At 49.0% G+C, this 18565-nt stretch overlaps 1 protein-coding gene across 4 annotated transcripts in view; it reads right to left on the reverse strand.

The window, feature by feature from the left end:
- Positions 1-16965, reverse strand: part of SLC18A2 (solute carrier family 18 member A2) — a 31787-nt gene extending 14822 nt beyond the window's left edge. For 2 of the 4 annotated variants that reach the window (XM_073240331.1, XM_037011095.2), the window contains exons 1-9: positions 16713-16965; positions 14960-15311; positions 7074-7132; positions 6720-6803; positions 6320-6412; positions 5472-5561; positions 5335-5378; positions 5200-5260; positions 2619-2714 (exon numbers count right to left, since the gene is read on the reverse strand). In XM_073240331.1, coding sequence (XP_073096432.1) covers positions 2619-2714; positions 5200-5260; positions 5335-5378; positions 5472-5561; positions 6320-6412; positions 6720-6803; positions 7074-7132; positions 14960-15311; positions 16713-16833 — 1000 coding nt within the window. In that variant the 5' untranslated portion in view covers positions 16834-16965. The remainder of the gene's footprint in view (positions 1-2618; positions 2715-5199; positions 5261-5334; positions 5379-5471; positions 5562-6319; positions 6413-6719; positions 6804-7073; positions 7133-14959; positions 15312-16712) is intronic. The other 2 variants (XM_073240329.1, XM_073240330.1) reach the window with 2 other exon arrangements.
- Positions 16966-18565: the final 1600 nt, after the last annotated feature.

Raw genomic sequence — 18565 nt, forward strand, 5'->3', positions numbered from 1 at the left:
TCTAACGTGACACTAAGTGAACAGGAGGGTATCAACCCAGGAATGCAAGCAGACAAATGGACCAGAAAAGAAAAACCCAGAAATAGACTCAAGCGCACACAGTCACCCCAAGCATGATGGAGGTGGGGAAAATCAGATGGACTCGGAGGACTACAGGTCTGAGGACAAGTGGCTTAGCATACAGAACCCAGATCCCTGCCGTATGCCTTAGAACAAAAATAACTTCATGTAAATCCAAGATTTTAATGTAAACAACAAATCAGAAATTTCTTAAAATGAGAACACAGGTGAAAAAGTAATCTTGGCATGGGAAAGGCCTTCCTGAGCTTGACCTGATAGGACAGTGACATAAAGGAAGACCACTAATCCTGGCCAGTGGCATTTTGGTATTCTGAGTAGCAAAAAAAAAAAATCAAAAGACATAAAGCAACAACAATAGTTGCAGAACATCTGATAAATGATTAATGCCTTAATATACAAAGAACACTTAAAATCAACAAGAGAAGAACTCCATAGAAAAAAAATGGGCCAAGCATATTAGTAAGAAATTCATAGTACAGGAAATAGTTATGGCTAATAAACATATGAAAAGATGCTCAATTTCACTCATAAATAACTTATAAAAATAAATCAAAATGAGACTCCCTTTCCCACACTCAGTTGGGAAAGACTGAGAGACCAATAATAGCTGTATTGGTGCAATGCTACCAAATACCAAACACCCACTTAAATTTTAGGAATTTGCCCTACAGATATACTTCTGAACATGAATGGGAATACATGTAAAGGGCATTTCACTGCAGTGTGGTTTCTAATGGCAAAAACCGGAACTAACCCAAATGTCCATTAATAGGGACTGGTTGAAAGTGTGTGGTATAACCTATAAGTAGAACAATGTGCAGTAATCTAATGCTTCCAGTTCAACAAGGTGGATTGAATCTACAGGTTTTTCTCCATTCCCACCTCACATTTCACTTAAATTTTAATAAAAGAAGAAAACTGTAGACCCTCTCCTCTGTATCAAAGATGACAAAATGAGAGCAAAAGCAGTAAGAGGGAGGGAGGAGCAAGGCAAGGGAGAGCAGCGGGGACACAGTGGGGACGCCTGCACATGGACGGGGCAGCAGGAGGCAAGACCTTCTGTGCCTCACACCCCAGAAGGTCTGGGGACTGAAGGCTGCAAGTCTGCGGGATGTCAGGCTGAGGGCTGAGGCTGTCAACAGGGAAGAGCGCTGACAGGCAACTGCACCCCCAGCCCTCGGTTGCTCACCCCTGCAGAAGAGTTTCCTTACAGAAACTAAACTAAAAAGGCCCAGGCACCAAAGGTAGCGTGAAGACCAGGGAGGACGGAGAGGCTGAAACGGGGAGTGAACCGGAGTCTTCCTACTAAGTGTGGGAGGGTGTTATTTCAACAACCCCCAGGCCCCCTCCAGAAACATACAAAACCACTCGCAGTAAATAGGAAGGGGCTCTTGAAATTTGAGATATGATGACAGCAATGATAAAAATTCAACAGACATTTTAGAAAATGGCGAAATCAATGAAACTAAGAAAAGGCCAGATAAGAAATTGAAAAGATAAAATGTACAGGTCCAACCTCCAACCAACCAGACCCCCAGTAAAAGAGGTTTAGGAAAACAGGTGAAAAGTCATGTGAGCTGTCTGACATTTTCAGGTGGAGTCCTAGTGGCATTAAATCCTCAGCTACTACATTAGGAAGCTGGTGGCCAATATTGGAAATGGGAAAATTTTAAATTAAACATATTATTTAGAGACATAAAAAGATTAGCAGAAAAATAACAAAGAATTGAAGGTGATCAAGTCTGAGGAAGGGTGCTGGAGGTGGGAGGTAAGAGGCAAGAACTTCTTTTTTTCCATTATGATTCTTATGATGCTGTTTAAGTTAAAAATTAAATGTAACTTTGATAAAAATACTTAAAATTTAATTAATTTTGAAAAGTAGATCTACCCATTCTGACATGGAAACACAGAAAATCAAGAGGTTACACAATGATGTAAATAGCATGTTTCCACTTGTTGGGTTTTCAAGCCTTTCTCACAGAATGATAAATGCAGAACCATCTGGAAAAAGACACACAGAACTGTTAACAATGAATATCAGAGAGGACTGGGCTGGGAGAGGAGAAAAGATGAGCATGAGAGTTTTTAAATGTTTACTTCCTCAATCTGTATACTTTCCTTTGTTTATAATAAGCATGTACCATTTTCTAAATGAAAAATACTTTAAAAAACGCATTCTCTTAAAAACTAAGTTTGTTGTTAGCCTCTTTCACATAAAGGTAATTGCTATCCACAGATACTTGATGTAACTAGTCCAGTTCAGAAACATGGGGAGATGTTGACTGCGTTTTTCCTTTCTCATTGCTGTCCAGGTCTGAAGCCTAGACAGCTAATTCTGCATCCCTGAGGAATGATAGGAAAACTGGAGCCAAAATAGACCCCAAAGCTCATTGCTACGCTCACCATTGACCCTTGAAGTGTCAAACAGAAATGATCACTTTATCATCCCAATACCTACACCTTGGCAAGTCTCCAAAGACATACCCCATCCTGGGAACAAAAGTTCTAGAATCAGAAGCACCTGCCCCAGTCCTTACCCAGCTGCCACTTGCGGGAACACATGGTCTCCATCATCCAGATGGGCAGGGCTGGCTCCAGCATGGCAATCCCCATGTTTGCAAAGCAGATGGACCCTTCAAGGGAGGCAGAGGGTTAGTGTGCTTTTGGTTTGGGTCTCGAGTGTCCCCTACCATTGTCAAACACAGCTAAACCCCAAGTGCTCACAGCCAGAACAATCAGCTCAGACACACAGAGCTTCTACTTCTGTAAGAAAAAGATTAATAACAGGTCAAGGGGGCTGTGAGGAGGGTTGGGGTTTTCTTTGTGATTATTGTTCTTAGTATTATTTGAACCACCAGAACCCCAGAGTCATAAAGTTTGGAACTAGAGGGAGTCTTAGGATCGTTTGGTTTAACCTTTCCAGTTTATTAATAAAGTAACTTTCTCTGGGCCACCCAGCCACACAGGCCACTTCCAGGCTGCACACAGACTGGGTGAGGCTCCCGCCCCTCTGTCTTACTGTGCTGTGAACACACATTCTGATGATGCCCTGGGATGCCCCCAGATCCAGGGCATTCAGCACAGATGTTCTGTTGAGGGATTTTTTTAAATCAACTATACATATAGGGCATCTTCGCAAATATCCATGATCACTCTGTTAACCAAAACCCTCAGTAAAAGGAGAACTATCTGGAAAATGACACACAGTTGTTCTCCATTGATCTGGGAGCTTCCTGTGCTGTGCTCTCTGGAACCTCGAATTTGCTAGAATCCCAATTTGAAGAACATAGTGAGTCATAATTAAGGGGCCCATGTAGTGAAGAAAGGTCTCTTCATTCCCTGTGACATTTAAAGGTAGAATAGAGAAATGGCGCTGAAATGCCTGGGGTCCCCTTACCCACCTGCTGTTTTCTTAACTCTGGAGTTTGTCTATTTGCCATCTATTAATTAGGGCCAAACAACAGCCAAGGTGGCTTACGCTTCCCCTGCGATCAAGGGCCTGTACTCTGGACTCCCTCCTTCTCTAACTCTCAGTGCCACCCAGTACCCGTCAGCTCTGGGTCCATACAGAGCCAGGTACTAGCAAGGGGCACAAGCCTCAGGCCCCAAGCCTGCCGGAATTCCTTAAACTAGCCGGTCCTCAGCTGTTCATTCTGCCCCGCCTGGCCTTTCCGTGGAAACCCCAACAAAGACTCTGGCCTAAGCCTTCCCCCAGCCCCTTTCTGCCTCCTGACCAAACCTGGTGCTTCTCCATGGGGCCCTGGGTGACGTGGCGTGCCCCTTTTCTTGGGAAATATAACAAAATCTTTCCAAAGCATTGACACCTTCATGTCATCACTCAGTCACCTTCATAAATTACGGTCCCACCAGAACAAATGAGACACTGCCTGGTCCCCAACTCTCCAAGTGGAGGCTACCTGGAACTGCTGATGGCCTGGCCTTCAGGGCTGGGTGGGTCTTCATATTTCCCCCCAGGAGTCAGGGTAAGAGAGTTAGGGTCCAAGAAAGCCTGAGCAGGGGGGCCAGGCTGCCCAGCTTGCCCAAATGTCTGCCCTGTGGGGCAGGGAGGCGCATCTCTCACTGCACCGCTCCTCACACCCACCTCACACAGCTCTGGAAGGCTCTGGGAGGCTCTGGGAGGCTCCTTGCATCTCGCTGGGGGCACAGAGAGGTCCCCTGCATGAAGGGGGTTTACAATCCTTTGGCCAACAGGCAGGAGTCTAGACCAGGGCTACACAGGGGCTTTCCTGGGCAGATCCAGCTGCTGAGCAGAGGCTTAAACAAAACCAGCCTTGGTTTTGGAGGAGTGAATCTGAATGCTCTCAGGCGGCCCATGAGCCCAGCTCCCTCAGGCTCGCCCGCCCTCCTAGGGTCGGTGACCCCGCTTAGACAAATCTAACCCTAGCTGGGTCTGATGCCACACTTCAGGGCTGCCCTCTCCCAGCTTGACCACAGCCTCCGGGCCCAGGCAGCACAAGGCTGGTCCTGTTGGGCAGCCCCAGGCCTATGACTCTGGAACCGTGTTGGGGGTGCCAGTCCCTGGGATGAACGTAGCCCATTACCCTCCCCAAGGACTACAGGACCTCAGGGCTCCCTTGGAGCCCATCTAGGCCAAGAACCCAAAAGAATGACTCCTTTAGCCGAAGGGTATTTTCCAGCTGGCCTTTCTGCTGCTGCAGAAAATGCCCTCTCCACAGGAAAGGAGGCCCCTGCCAGCCCCTGGCCCTCTGCTGTCAGTCCCTATTCATACACGCCAAGGTGACTCAGCCTGCCCAGCTAAGATGCCGGCAGTGAGGCCACGGATCTTCCCAGAAGTTCAAGACCAAACATTGGTGGCCTCTGATACAAACACAGAGGGCAAGCTCAGCCCGGAACAAACCTCTGCGGTGGGGCATCTCCGTGACCCGGACTGCTTTGTCCCAAATGAAATACAACAAAGGGATGATTGAGAGTCAGAAACTACCAAAGGAAGGAAACCATTTCTCACGACAGGTAACCTCTTTGTCTTTATGTTTTTCTACAGCCCAGGGCTTCCAGCAGCAAAATGAACGTTGCCCCTCACCACCCACCTCAACAACCCTTGGCTAAGAAGAACCAGAATCCTGGAAGGAGCCCCACCTGCAGCAATGAGGATGTATGGGTCCTTCAGCAGGGTGGTGAGCGGCGTCCCCTTCTGGCTCTGTCCAGCGAAAAACAGGGATTAGAAGAGTCCACATGGCCACCGAGCAAGCTCCCTCCTCTCCCATGGCTTACCTCGGGCTGTATGCGGGATGGCTGGAGCACAAAGAGCTGAATGGCTGCAAGACAGAAAAAAGGCCTTGAACACCTGCCGGCATGGATGCTGAGGCCCCAGCTGAGGCCACAGCCCAGGTGCCCACGTGGACACTCACCTCCATCCAAAAGCACCAGGGCAGCGAGCACCAGGAACGGAGCTGTCTTCCCAACGAACTCATACAGCACACTCCCAAAGGGGGGGCCCACTGCACGGCAGAGACAGAAGGGCCAGTACCAGGCCTCAGGACTAAGTGGCCTCTCCCCACTGGAGGTGCTCAGGTGTTTCTCACATTTCTCTACTTTGTTGGGATAGCCATTCTATGCAGTAGTGCTAAGTCACCCTGGCACCTCCAGGCCATTTTACACCCAGAGACATGGTTAAGAGTCCCTACGGGTCACCCCAGAAGTAAGAATCAGAGAGAAATAGGACCCAGGCCCCAGAACTGCACATGGAGTGCAGGAAAACGGGTCAGTGAGGACTTCATTCCCAACCAGCTGGCCCAGACAGCAGGTGAGGGCTCCCAGACGAAGGCCAGGGCTGGAACGCAGAAGGGAGAGCACCGGAGTCTCCTCTCGGCAAGATATCTGCCCCCTGGCCGGGAAGTGAGCAGGGCGGTGGGGGGCCAACCCGCACGAGGGAAGGTGCCTGGGTGTTACGGCAGCTCAGAGAATGTTTGAGAGGGACATTTTGGCAGACCATCCTGTTTAAGCCTTCATTTTACATCTGGGCCTGGGGAGGCCTGGGTTTGTCTGTCCAGGGTCACCCAGCACGTCGGGGGGTACAGGCGGGGCCCACCTCCTCCCCCATCAGAAAGGTCCCACCACTTTTCAAAGGCTCCATGAAAGCAGGTGACATTAGGGGGAGAGCTGAGGGGTGTGTGGGCATGAAGTGGACACAGGGAAGACAATCCCTCTCCAAACTGGCTCCTCCCCCCAGTTCGCCTGCACGGCGGACCTCACCCACCTAAGACCCCCATGGCCAGGCCTCCCAGGGCGATCCCCATGGCATGGCCTCGCTCTTGGTCATCCGTGTACACGCTGGCCAGCATGCCCATCCCTAAACAGGAAAAGAAACAGTGGAGAGCCAAGCTCCAGGAGCACCAAAGGAATAATGCAGGACCCATCTTCCCTCCCCAGCCAAGGCCCATGATCTTCCAAACCTGTCAAATGAACAAAAATACAAGACCAAGCAGAATCCAAGGTGGCACCTGCTCCGAGAACCCACCACCAGCGACCATCAACAATCCCCGGATTCCCTAAATTATTCCATCTTACTGTGTAACCGGCCAGGGTAATGCTGGCAGCTGCTCCGACAGACCGAATTCCCCAGCAGACTGACTTAACTCGGGTATTTCCACACCTACCAGCCACGGACGAGCAGGAGGAACCGATGCCCTGCAGTGACCTGGCGATCAGCAGGAACGCGTAACTGCTGGAGAAGGCAAACACTGCGGAGAGAAGAGGGCCCGGGCCGCATGAGTGCAGGCCTGCTGCCGCTGTGACTGAACCCGGGGCATTCCTGAAGCCCTCCTTTCACTCAGTGGTGCATTTCCATATTAACCATGAAGATCTCTGTAGACTCCTTCCTGTCAGTTGTTGCCAATACACAACCCCTCCCCCGCCCAACCCCCGCTCAGACTGTATTCTCCATTGCCAGCTCCGGGTCATTAGAGCCCACCCCACGATCTACATGCAGAAGGAAAACATCAGACACTTACTAATTGTCGAGATAAACATGATGCAGAATCCTGTAAACATTGGAATTGGATAGCCGATTCTGCAAAACAGAACCACGCGGAGAATCTGGTGACTGCTTTCTATTTTCGCAAGGCTTTCTGCTGCGTGTCTCTCGATTACCCTTTGGGATTAGGCGGATTAGTATTTGGCCAGCTTTTCTAAAAAATTCATATAGTTGGTGCTTCCTACATGACCTTTTGGTGTTTGACTGTCTTAGAAAGTGAATACAATTATGGATTGCCATTCTGAAAGGAAATTTCCCTGCAATAAATGTTAACACAATATTGGCAAACAACCCAGAACACATCCAAGACGCATGGTCCCTGTTTCTATCATTTTTTAAAGATTATTTCTTTAATTATAGTCTTTGCAAGAGCTTCCCCAAAGGGACAACTGCAATCCAGTGATTCTAGTAAAAGGTCATCCAGTGACTGAACCGGCAGCAGAGCCCACTACACTACATCTAAGACACATTAGGAAGCAAGATTTCGAGTTTGTCTTGTTGACCCCAATGAGGCCAGCCTAGAGAGACCCCTTTTTCTGTGCAAAAATTCAATATGCTAAGGCCACTGTCCATACATGGGTCTGTCGCCAAGCAGACAGGGGTGGTGGGAAGACCCTGGCCTTCTGACTGAACACCCAGCCCTGCCCTTAATCTGAGCAAGTTTCTCCTTCACCCCCCAGAGAGATCACTGCCCACCTCCCAGAATTGGAGTGAGTATAAAATGAGATCAAATGGTGAACTATGACCAGGGTACCTATAACATAGAATGTAGCTCAAAAATTGCATTTCCTCCCTCCTCTGAACCTTCTTTCCTGTTTCTGCAGCTTAAAGAGACAGATTGGTCCCTGTCATAGGGATGGGACATGAGAATAAAGGCAGCTTCCTGCCCCCATGACGCTGGCTGAGCTATTGCCCTCTAGGAGGGCTGCGTCAACCCAGAGCACTTCTGATTATCTCCAGGTTTTGTCTCCCTGCAGCCCTAGACCCTCTGGATCCTGGAGAGAGAGAAGTGAGAACCACGAGTCCTGAATCCCCGTAGTTCAGCCTGAAAGGGCTCTGGTATTCCAGGCTTGAATTTTAAAAAACCACAATAACAATACCTTCATTGAAAGTTACACTCAATTCTCCAAGCACTTCCATCCATCAGCTCAATGACTTCATGAGGGCACACAACCACATCCCCATTTTACAGATGAGGAAAGTAAGGTACAAAAAATTAACATGTCAAAAGTCCTAGGGTTAATTTCACTTGGGGCCCCTCTGTGCAGTCCTGGTGGCTTTCAGTAGAACTTTTACATCCCGGTCATTCTCTTTGTTTTTAAACTGCTTCAAGTGCCTCCAGAAATCAAGAACCAAAGATACAGACAGCATCTCAAAATCATGAGACTCTGCAGGCAGTCGCTTTCCCACAAACCCAGGCAAAGATTCCTCTTCTGTGACCTGAGATGAGCTTGTAATTCACGTGGGACTCAAAGCCAACCAGGTAAGCCAGGAAAGATACTGGGGCTCTAAGACAGCCCTCAAATGGCAGCTTCTCTTGTCTCAACTAGCTTGGAGCTGACTGCTCTGTGCTTTTCCTTCATTTAGGCAAAAGAAATCCATTCACAACACCAGGTCCTGCACAGCACTGCTGGATACTGAATAGGGAAACTTCCAGAAGGCCCAGAAAAGAGAAGCCACAGGCAGTTTATTTTTCTCAGCAACTATGGCACATACATGTAGGGGAAGAACAGACATATGACAAACTTGTAGCTATCTTGGAATAAGCATAGGCATCTCACCCCTTTCAACATACTACTTGGAAAACAATGCATTTACCAAGCTCTTAGAATACCAGCAACACTGTGCCCAGTCTGCAGTCCAGCCACTGGCCAAGGTCACCTGGTAGGACACAGCTGGGGTGGGTCTCTTCTTGCCAAGAGGCTCTGGCTTTCCCTGAGATTGTCAGTAGGAAACTAGTATGCAGGGACACCTGCAATTCTCATGGCACCTCCATGAGGTAGTGGCTTTATCCCTATTTTTCAGATGGCTGCACTGAGACTCAGGAAATTTAACTTTCCCTAAATTCAGGGTAATGGGCATATCCTCAGTGCTGAACATGAACATAGCGCACACCTTGGCAGGGATGCCAGTCACAGGAACAGAGGTTCACATGGGGTGAGTGCAATGAATGGTCTACAATTTCATTTAAAGCCAGAGGGCTCCATACCCAGAGGGCTGTGTGCTTATGGAAAATTCTTTTTGGATCAAACCCAAGTGCTGTGTTTTCTTTAAAAGCAATGCAGCCACAGTTTAATTCCTTTGAGATTTGGAAAAAAACATATATAGAATAACCAAATGGCAAAGCTAGCCAGTCCGAACCCTCATGCTGGACGAAGGAGCTGAGGCTGAGAGATGAAGAGGCTCAGCCATGGTTGCAGGGCAAGCCCATCGCTTTGGATACCACTGGGCTCATGCAGCTTCCTCCGCATTACCAGACACCTGGGTGCCCTGCACTTTCCAGTGCCCGCCACACCCCTGGGCAGCACCTTCCCCTGGGGCTCAGCCCCATGGCAGGCAAGGACGGCACAAGGGCAGCTTCTGGCTCCTGAACACCCACCTCAGGAGGAGGATGTTCCATGCTCAGGGTCACTGAGTGGTGGGCAGGTCACCAACACCCTTTCTCCTGCCCAACAGTCTGAGTCGGCCTCTTATCTCAATACAATGCCATCTCACTTAAAGTATTGCTAAGCAGAGCTAGATATGGGGTGGCAAACCTTTAACCACCCATTATCATCCTCTTGTGAGTCATCCCGGCCCATGGTCCTCCTCCAAAGAACATCAGGGAACAGTTAATCCAATTAGAATAAGATTTAGAAAATCATATATTGAATCCCTAGAAAAAAGTGCAAAGCCGTAAAAGTTATGTTCATTATATTTACCTACAAAGTCAGTGGAGAAACCCCTGTGTCCCTAAATCATCACTGACCCCCACCACCAAGCCATACTTTCTCTTTAATGCTAATAGCTCATTTATCTTTGCCACAGAGATGAATGCAAGCTCCACCTCCAAGCTTGTTAAGACCTGTTCCCTCTGCCTAGTAAATGATGAAAGCAAGGAACAGAACAACGGATCCAGTAGGGTACAAACTTTCAGCAGGTAAGAGGTGACATCTCCTTTTTCAATTATCTCAACACATCCCTAAAAAGTGACACAATAAGTGAACATCGGTGAATGGAATATTTTTAATTTACCAGAATATACTAGGAAGTTTGTTGTTGATCATTTCATAAATAAAACAAAATGCATAGGCTTAGCCCTTATATCTGTATTCTTCAGCAGTCAGCTGCATGCAGGGCATCATGTAACCAATGGATTTCTTACTTTCCTGGGTGTGACCCCTGTTCCCTGACACACAGCTCGAGTAGGGACTTTGCTCCCAGGAGACATGACCATTTCCACAGCCAGTTTCTTCTAATTTCACAAGTGAAGACTGTGTCACACCATCCCAGCCTCATCTAGGACGAGTGACCCCTTTCCACAAGAGCTGGTTTCCCTGTTCCCAGAGAAGCTGAAAAGGTCACTGCTTATTCCTACAAAGCCCAACCCGCTGAAGCTTGAGAAAAAAATAACCACAGTAGATTCTGTAGAGATTTCATGCCCTGTGGCTTCCTCCTTGTCATTCAGATGTTAGCTAAGATTTGTGAGAGAAAATAACTGGCTTTCAAATATGCTAGGTAACTATGGAAATAAATTAAGCCACTGACACTGGCTTGATATAAAGCAGACCACTGAGACAATGACAAGCTAAGAAGGAAGCCAGGGGAGCTGGCCCCCAGCACCCAGACTGAACCCTCTCCCCAGCCACCCCGTTTGCTTGGAATATCTTTTGGTTCTTAGCGATGCAACTACTATGTGAGCCTCACATGAAGCGAAGATGCCACATTCTTGACGTGTAAGGGTGTTTTCACTTTGTTTACCTGCCTGGAACATTCCTTTTCTGTGTACATTTGTCTAAAATTCCCTTCCTGGGTCAAATGGTAACAGATATTGCCAGTCTTTCCTTCTACTCCCTTCTACATGCAAGTGCAGTCAGGAAACCGATAAACTCAAATTGTAAAGACACACAAGCCTCAAAGACAGAAAGCAAGTTGACGATGGTGCCCCACAGGCTTTGGAAACCATTATCTGGGTATTGATCACCATACTTGCCAAAATCAAGAGTCCTTTGCCCCTTACTTGGTTTTTCACATTTTTTTTTTTAGTAAAAATATAGTACCAGAGGAGTAAATGAAACAGGAATTGTTTGTGTCACATTAGCAGCCAAATGAGCATGTACATGCTTCATAAGGATTATGTTCATTTTCAGGATTCGGCATGAGATCTCTTATTAGATATTTAAAACAACAGACAGGCAGCCTGTGTCAATCATCCTCTCACGCTGCAGCACTGTGGCCATGAATAGGAGGGTCCGGGTTCGACTTATGGGGGTTCAGACGCCATAATGTGGGATGGCCCACTTCAAAGTGGTCCCCCTTATGGCAAGAGATCTTAGAAAGGAGTGGCTCCAATAAGCCTGTCTTTGGAAGCTATGCCATGACTCTGGGAGGCGTGGGAGGCCTTCCTGTTTCCCACTGTCAGAAGCCACAGAGATGCTGGGAAGCTAGACCAGCTCACATAAGGGGCTGGAGAAAGACATTTTTTCTGGGGCTACGGAGGTGAAGGAGGGTCCATGTCCAAACCACCAGACTATTCTTTTTTTTTAAACTCCCTGCCCACTGATTAGAAATGGCCATCAACAAGTCACTGTTTGGACCTTTCCTTGCTCAGCCAGGTACAACCAGAGAGAGCCAGGTAGGTGCAAGAAAGGCAGATTTGACTTCCATTATTGATTCCTAGTAACCAGAGGTAAAAACTGTGTTTTGGAAAGGGAGGAAGACACTGGACGGAGAGTCTGTACGCACGGCTTTAGTCCTGCCACTGCTGTCAGCAAATAAACGAATTCCCCTCCTGAGCAGCAAACGCCTTTGCCTACAAAATACTAGGACTGGCCCAAAAGCCTTTGCTAAAGTCTTTTCAAGTGCTCAGCTCCATGTTCTTAACTACTGTTTAATCAGAAACATATTAACCAGCTGTAAATGCTGCTGTAAACACACTTGTTTACAACACTGAAAACCTGAGTCACGTGAGGTTTTAACTACTCTTTGATCAGAAACATATTAACCAACTGTAAAATGCTGTTTTTAAACTGTGGCTTGTTTACAACACTGAAAATGTGAGTCACACATCTTGTTGTTAATTGAAGATGTGATTGGCACAAATTACATCAAAAGACCATTTGGCGATGGCTTACAAGGGAAGATTCTGTAGAGGGAAATGGAATGTATTTGTCGTTTCTCTGAGCAGAGCTGTGGAGTACCCAGAAATGCTGTTCAGTCCCCAAGTTCATATGTCCTAGGCTTGGGAAATACTAGAAAAATTACAAACCATGATAATTTAGAACAACAGAGTTCACTCCATTATTCTACCTACATCGGTAGCAAAGTTCTAATTTCCACGTTACAAGGCCACACTAAAAGATGAAGATGATTTTGAAATTTGCTAGGTAGCTAGGGGGACCAGAGAGGGATTAAAATTTCATTCTAGGTAAGTCCCCAAGTGGATTACTCATCATAAGGACAGACTAAATTTCACAAACCACAGAACAAAAGTAGGTTTCTCTTGGAAGATGACTTTTTTGGGAGACCCCCAAACATGACTCTTGGGTGGCCGCAACATCAAAGCTTTCAGAGTATTTAAGAGGGACAGGTCACACTGGCTTTGAACAAGTGTCTTCCCTGTGGTGTAAGCAAAACATTAAAAACAAGGATGGGATTTCGTGAAAGCTTTTCGTTTGCCATGTGCATTTGGAAGCTTGGAATACTCAACATCATTTCAGCTGAGTTTCTAAGTATTTCAACTGTATACACCTAGTAAATTAACACTCAACAGATTGGCAAGGCATTATTACAATAATGTCTTCAATTTTCCCATGTAGTAGTTGAGCAGTTGGCTTTCTCAGAAGACAAAACCCTGAGCCGTTTTCTGTAATTATACCAGATGCGCTTTAAGAAGCTCTCTCAGTCTGAAAAAAGAAAGAAAACCCTGCAGCTATTGAGGTCTGTTTAGTTTTCCTCTTTAAGAACAGAGGAACTGCTGAATGTCACCTTGACAGTGGTGCTTCTGGGTGGGCTCACAGTCAGCCCATCATTGCTGGGTTAATTTGCTTAGCATATCTCATGCAGCCACTTTATAATATTGCCTGATACAGAACTGGAAGGCTAGATTGTTAAAACTGACCCTGTGGCATTATTAAGTATAGAAAATCAAATTGCAAAGTTTAAAATGGGCTTGAACTTCCACAGGTACAGTTACCAGCAACCTCTGGGTGTCCGAGGGCAGCTGGTACTGGAGGAGGGCTTGGTCTGCTGTGCCCTCCAAGCCTCGGCCACCTCCCTAGGCCTCATCACTCTGGACCCCCAGCCCGGAACGCATCCCATGCTCAGTTTTATGTTCTGTTGTCACCGTCTTGAAATGCTTAATGACATTTAAACAAAGGGCCCCCACAAGTTAGGAAGCCAGACCTGTTGGCCTTTCTTAAGGCCAAAGCCTGCATAAAGATAAAGATGTCCCTGCTCCCAGCCTACAATAACCTGCTTATAACTGTGGTTGGCTCCCTGACCTTCAACCTGGCTTTGGAACCTCTAATGGCTCCCAACTGCTCCTGCAACAGAACCTCACTCCTCTCCCAGCCTAGCACTTGGAGCCTCTTGCAGCCTAGCCCCGTCCAGCCCCCTGCCCTGGCCCCCTCCTACATCCTCTCTTCCATCTCTAATCCTTGTCTCTGTTCATGCTTCTAGGCTTGTTTGCTAGTAGGACTCTGGCGCTCCCCTCTCTCCCTTTTTTTCCACTTCTGCCTTTGGGGCTACACCATTGGTATGGCAACTCACTGCCGCCGCTCACCCTGCTCCAGCTCCCCTTTGCAGCTGACACCTTCAGGGACTGCCTCTTCCCCTTCACTGCAAGCCCCCTGTCCTATGCTTTGAGCCCCCACACACAAGGCAGTGCTGGGCCACCTGAGCTGCAGAACAACAAATACTTGTTGGATGGCCACCAAAATGAAGATGTAGACAATCATTTAAAATAATGTGTGCCCAAAAATACCCACAACATCCAGATGGACATAAAACTAGTTTGGGCACTATTGGCTAGTTTGAATTATCCAGAAAAGTTTCAGTTCTCCTTTTGTGCATATGGGCCCGGATCCCTAACTGGCCGGAGAAGAACTGTTCTACTGCCCATGACCTGAGCATCAGCTAAGAGTTTCTTCTGCACAGCAGGGCAACGGGTCTTTTCCCACGTCCCCCACCTAGCCATCTACCTGAGCCTTTACTGCACCAGTTCTAAAGGAAACTGCACGGGTTTCCCTCCGGGAGTGCACAACCAGGGGTGGAAGAGGAGAGAAAGCAACAAGGCCCGTGGGAGCCAGTGGTGAAGGCCCCGGTGGCTGCAGCGGGCTTGCTGCCCGAAGGTGATGCTGACAAATGTACTTAGGAAATCTGGTATTTAGACAGAATCCAAGTTCTCCCTCTTCAGGTTTTTTTTTTTTTTTTAGTATCTCCTTACTTTTTAAGCAACAGAGGAGGCAATGAAAAGGTGGAACAAATGGGAAACCATGATTAACAAAGGGCAGAAATGATAGGAGAAGGAAATCAGATTTTCCCCAGCTCACCCACCCTTGTTTTTCCAGTTTCTGATAGATGCATGAGAAACAAAACCCCAGGGGGAAGTGACTTTGGAACAATTTAAATATAAAACTCTTTGGCCAAAATAATACAACCTACCTGTTGGTCAAGAGTCCTATGAATGGGTTGGTAAGGAGCTGGACGGTGGCTTTGGAGGCAAACAGCAGGCCAACCTGCACATTTTCATTCAGGAGGTCTTTGTCCTCACTGGGACAGTCAGGAGGTGCAGAGGACACGTTAGTGACCATGTGCTGTGTGGTGGCCTTCTGCAGCAGCCCCTCCCGAAGGTCTCTGGTGGTGTTCCCGGTGACCATGGTGGAGTTGTCATAATAGGAGAAGATGCTCTGGAAGCTGCCTGAAGGGGAGGCTGTGAGCCCTAGCGTGGCAGTCTGAGTTTCTGTAGCATTTTCCTCATGCTCAATGCTGTACAAGTAACTTGGGATGATGGGGACTACAGACAAGAGCAGACAGAAGGTTGTGGTTGCACTGAAACCCTCCCCAGGACAAATACTAGCAAATCGATGGTCACATCAGTGCCAAACAAGGCCCAGAGAGATGGTGTGTCTACCCTAGGAGTGGGAGCCCTGCGCCATGTGTCCACACTGACACTGGAACAATTTCCTATTGCTCAGCTCACTAGAGAGAACAAAGCCCCAGGAGGCTGGGAGAGCTCCACCCGCTCTCAGGGTCAGCTACTGTTCAGAACTGACCAGCCCCAGACCCTTGTCCTTGGCAGGAATATTTCAGGAAAACAAAATATGATCTGAAGTCTAGTCAGTGCTGATCTGGGGTCAAACCAGGGCTTCTCAGAGACTCAGACCTTTAAACGAATGAATCAAAGAAACAGCTCAATTTCATTACATGTCTTAGAAAAAAATATACCTGCAGGAAGTAATAATTTGAAAACTCTGCAACAGACTCACTTCATTTTTCTATTGAAGGGGAAGGCACACTGTTCCATACAACCTGGAAGATCAAGAACTCCTGAGATGTTCATACAGGCAAAGAAAACCTGTTTAATGTAATAGAAGCATTGGACATGTGTGTAGCAATAGAGCATTCAACAGAAAGGAGAAGTGAGGCCCTTATTACTGAACTCTGATGAACCCAAATCTGATAATCCTGGGCTGAAAACCTATTTGCTGCTCAGAAAGCTGGCAGAGAGAGAAACCTGCAAATGGAGGAAAGGGAACCCAACTCTGATGGGTCAGGTTAAAAAAAAAATTGTATTCATCAAAAATTTGGATATGTTTAAGGAAACGTATGCCAAATACTTTGCTGTTAAAGGGCTAATTAAGAGCCGTGGGTTTCAATTATTTCGTTTTTTAAAAACCCATTAATTACAGGAAAAAGGCTAAAACCAACGCTGTTCAAATTGCTCTTGAAATGGTCCTGACATATTTCCATCTCAGGTCATTCACTGATACGATATATTCAATGTCATTCATTTATTTATTTATTTTTGGAGAGAGGTACGTTGACTTGTTCCTTTAGATGTTACACTCAATTATTACCCCACCTTTTCAGGGAGCATAATGATTATTATAACATTATTTTCAACTCTCGGAATTGCTAGTCTTTAATACAAATCTTTTTCATCTCGGTGAAACAGGGCAGGGGAAGCAGGAAATTATCAGGAGGAAACACAAGTTGTGGGTCTTATCGGATGTCACATTTTTTGACGAAGCCACAAATGCGGCTCCTACTAGCCCAGGCGCGGCCGTCTTGGGGTGGGGGCGGGTGGTGTGGGGCGTTTGCAAAGTGTATTTGTTTACTCCCCTGGACGCGCTCGGGAAAGTGGGGCGCCCGGGGACGGGGTGCCTAGGGAGGGGGAACGCCCAGTCGTACGTACCCACCACGGTGAGCAGCATGTTGTCCAGCAGCAGCGCGAGGAACACGATGAACAGGATGAGCTTCCGCGAGTGGCGGCTGTCCAGCAGCCGGCGGCACAGCGCCAGCTCGCCCAGGGCCATGGCTCCGGGCTCGGCTCGGGCGCGGGCTCCCCGGCCCGCAGAGCTCCGTGTGCGCCCGGCCACAGAAGGGGCGGTCTGTCCGCCGCGCGCCCGGGAAGCGGAGGAAGGACCCGGCGGCCCGCCCTAGGCTCACCTGCGGCGGGGGCGTCCTCGTGAGCACCTGGGCCCCTGGTAACTCCGCCGAGCGCCGTCGGGGCGCGAACCTGGGGCCCGCGGGGTGCTGCTCCGCTCTCCGCCGCCCCCAGAATCCCTCTTCTCCGACTGGGCGCTCGGAAGGCGCCGCCCCGCGCACTGCGCGTCCCGCACCCCGGGTTCCCCGGCCGCCCCGGAGCCCCGCGCAGTGTTTGGGGGCGCCGCAGCCTCCCGCCGGTCCCCGCTCTGCCCCAGCTCCGTGCCCGGCCCTACCTCGGGGTCTCCGAGGCCGCCTGCCCTGGCCGCTGGGGCTCCGCCGTCTGGGCGGCTCCGGGTTGCAGTCTCCACCCCAGCGCCCGCAGCCGCCGCTGTTTAGCGGGTCCGGCTCTGACGTCACGGCCGGCGCGGAGTGGGGTGGGGTAGGGTGGGGGCGCTGGAGCGCCCACGCCGCGGGAGGGGCCATCGCCGCGCCGGCCTGCCCAGCCCTGCGTGCCACCCCGGCCCGTCCAAAGCCTCGGGGCGCAGCGCAGCGCCTCGCCGCCCGTGCACTTGGCCTCACGCCCTGGAGATCTGGGTGCCTGTGAAGCGCGGGTGCAGAGGATGGAACTAGAGGCTCCAGGGCGAGGGGTTAAGGGTCTCGCGGTGAAGGGTCAGGGACGGAGGTGAACAGTCAGGGATTAGTGCTTTCATCTGGGCCCAAGGAGGGGCTGGGGCTGCTTTTTGAGCCTCCCGGCCCTGAAATTGGCCCTGGGATCAGGATACTGGAAAAGGGCCGTAGGGTGTTGGGCGGCAGGGACAGACCTCTCTTTCCCAGGGAAGCCACTCTATGCCCCGCCACCCCTACCTGCTCCCACCTCTGAAGCCTGATTGCAGGGTGCCACTTGGAGTCCCTGACTCTCAGGTCCTTGGGTACCCTCAAGCTGGTGATGTGGACACAGGCGACAGGGAGGCACATCTCAGTGTCACCCCACGGTGGGAGAAGGGATGTGAGGGTCCCAGGCCCTTGAGTGCAGGACCCAGAAAGTAAGAGCCATGAGCCTGGGTCTTTGGAGCCATCAGGAGCCCATCACCCTGGGCAAGGGACGCTGGAGACTAGATGAATGCTTGGTGCCTTAGTAAAAGGGCTCAGGAGGTAGCCCCCCAGGCCGTGTGCGCCGCAGTCTTCTCCGCTGCATGCTGCATGGGGAGCTGGTTAAGAGACAATTTAAACAGATAGAGTGCCTGTTTGTGCCGATCTACACCATAATCCTCACTACCAAGGGGCAAGAGCCGCCTTTGATTTCCAAATCCCTTCATTTTTTTTTAGCAAAAGAGAAACAGACGTGCCCCTGATATAACTGGAGCTTTAGAGACCTTTCTAGTGGGTGGGAGGAACAGACGCTATTTTCTTGAAAAGTCACAATAAATGTGTCCCTGCTTCAGTCTCCTAGCAGAGGAGGCCAGCCTTGTTTCATTAATATTTGCTTTTTGTCAGCTGAAGGCTGCTTAGAGCAGGGGGGTGATGTGTGGGGTGCCCACTCCCTCCACCTCCTTACTCCCTCCAGACACCCCCTGTGCTTCCCATTGCTGCCCCTGATGTGTGAGAAAGATGGTTGGATAT

Source organism: Manis javanica, chromosome 7, assembly GCF_040802235.1.
Source record: "Manis javanica isolate MJ-LG chromosome 7, MJ_LKY, whole genome shotgun sequence".
Classification (NCBI taxonomy): Eukaryota; Metazoa; Chordata; class Mammalia; order Pholidota; family Manidae; genus Manis; species Manis javanica.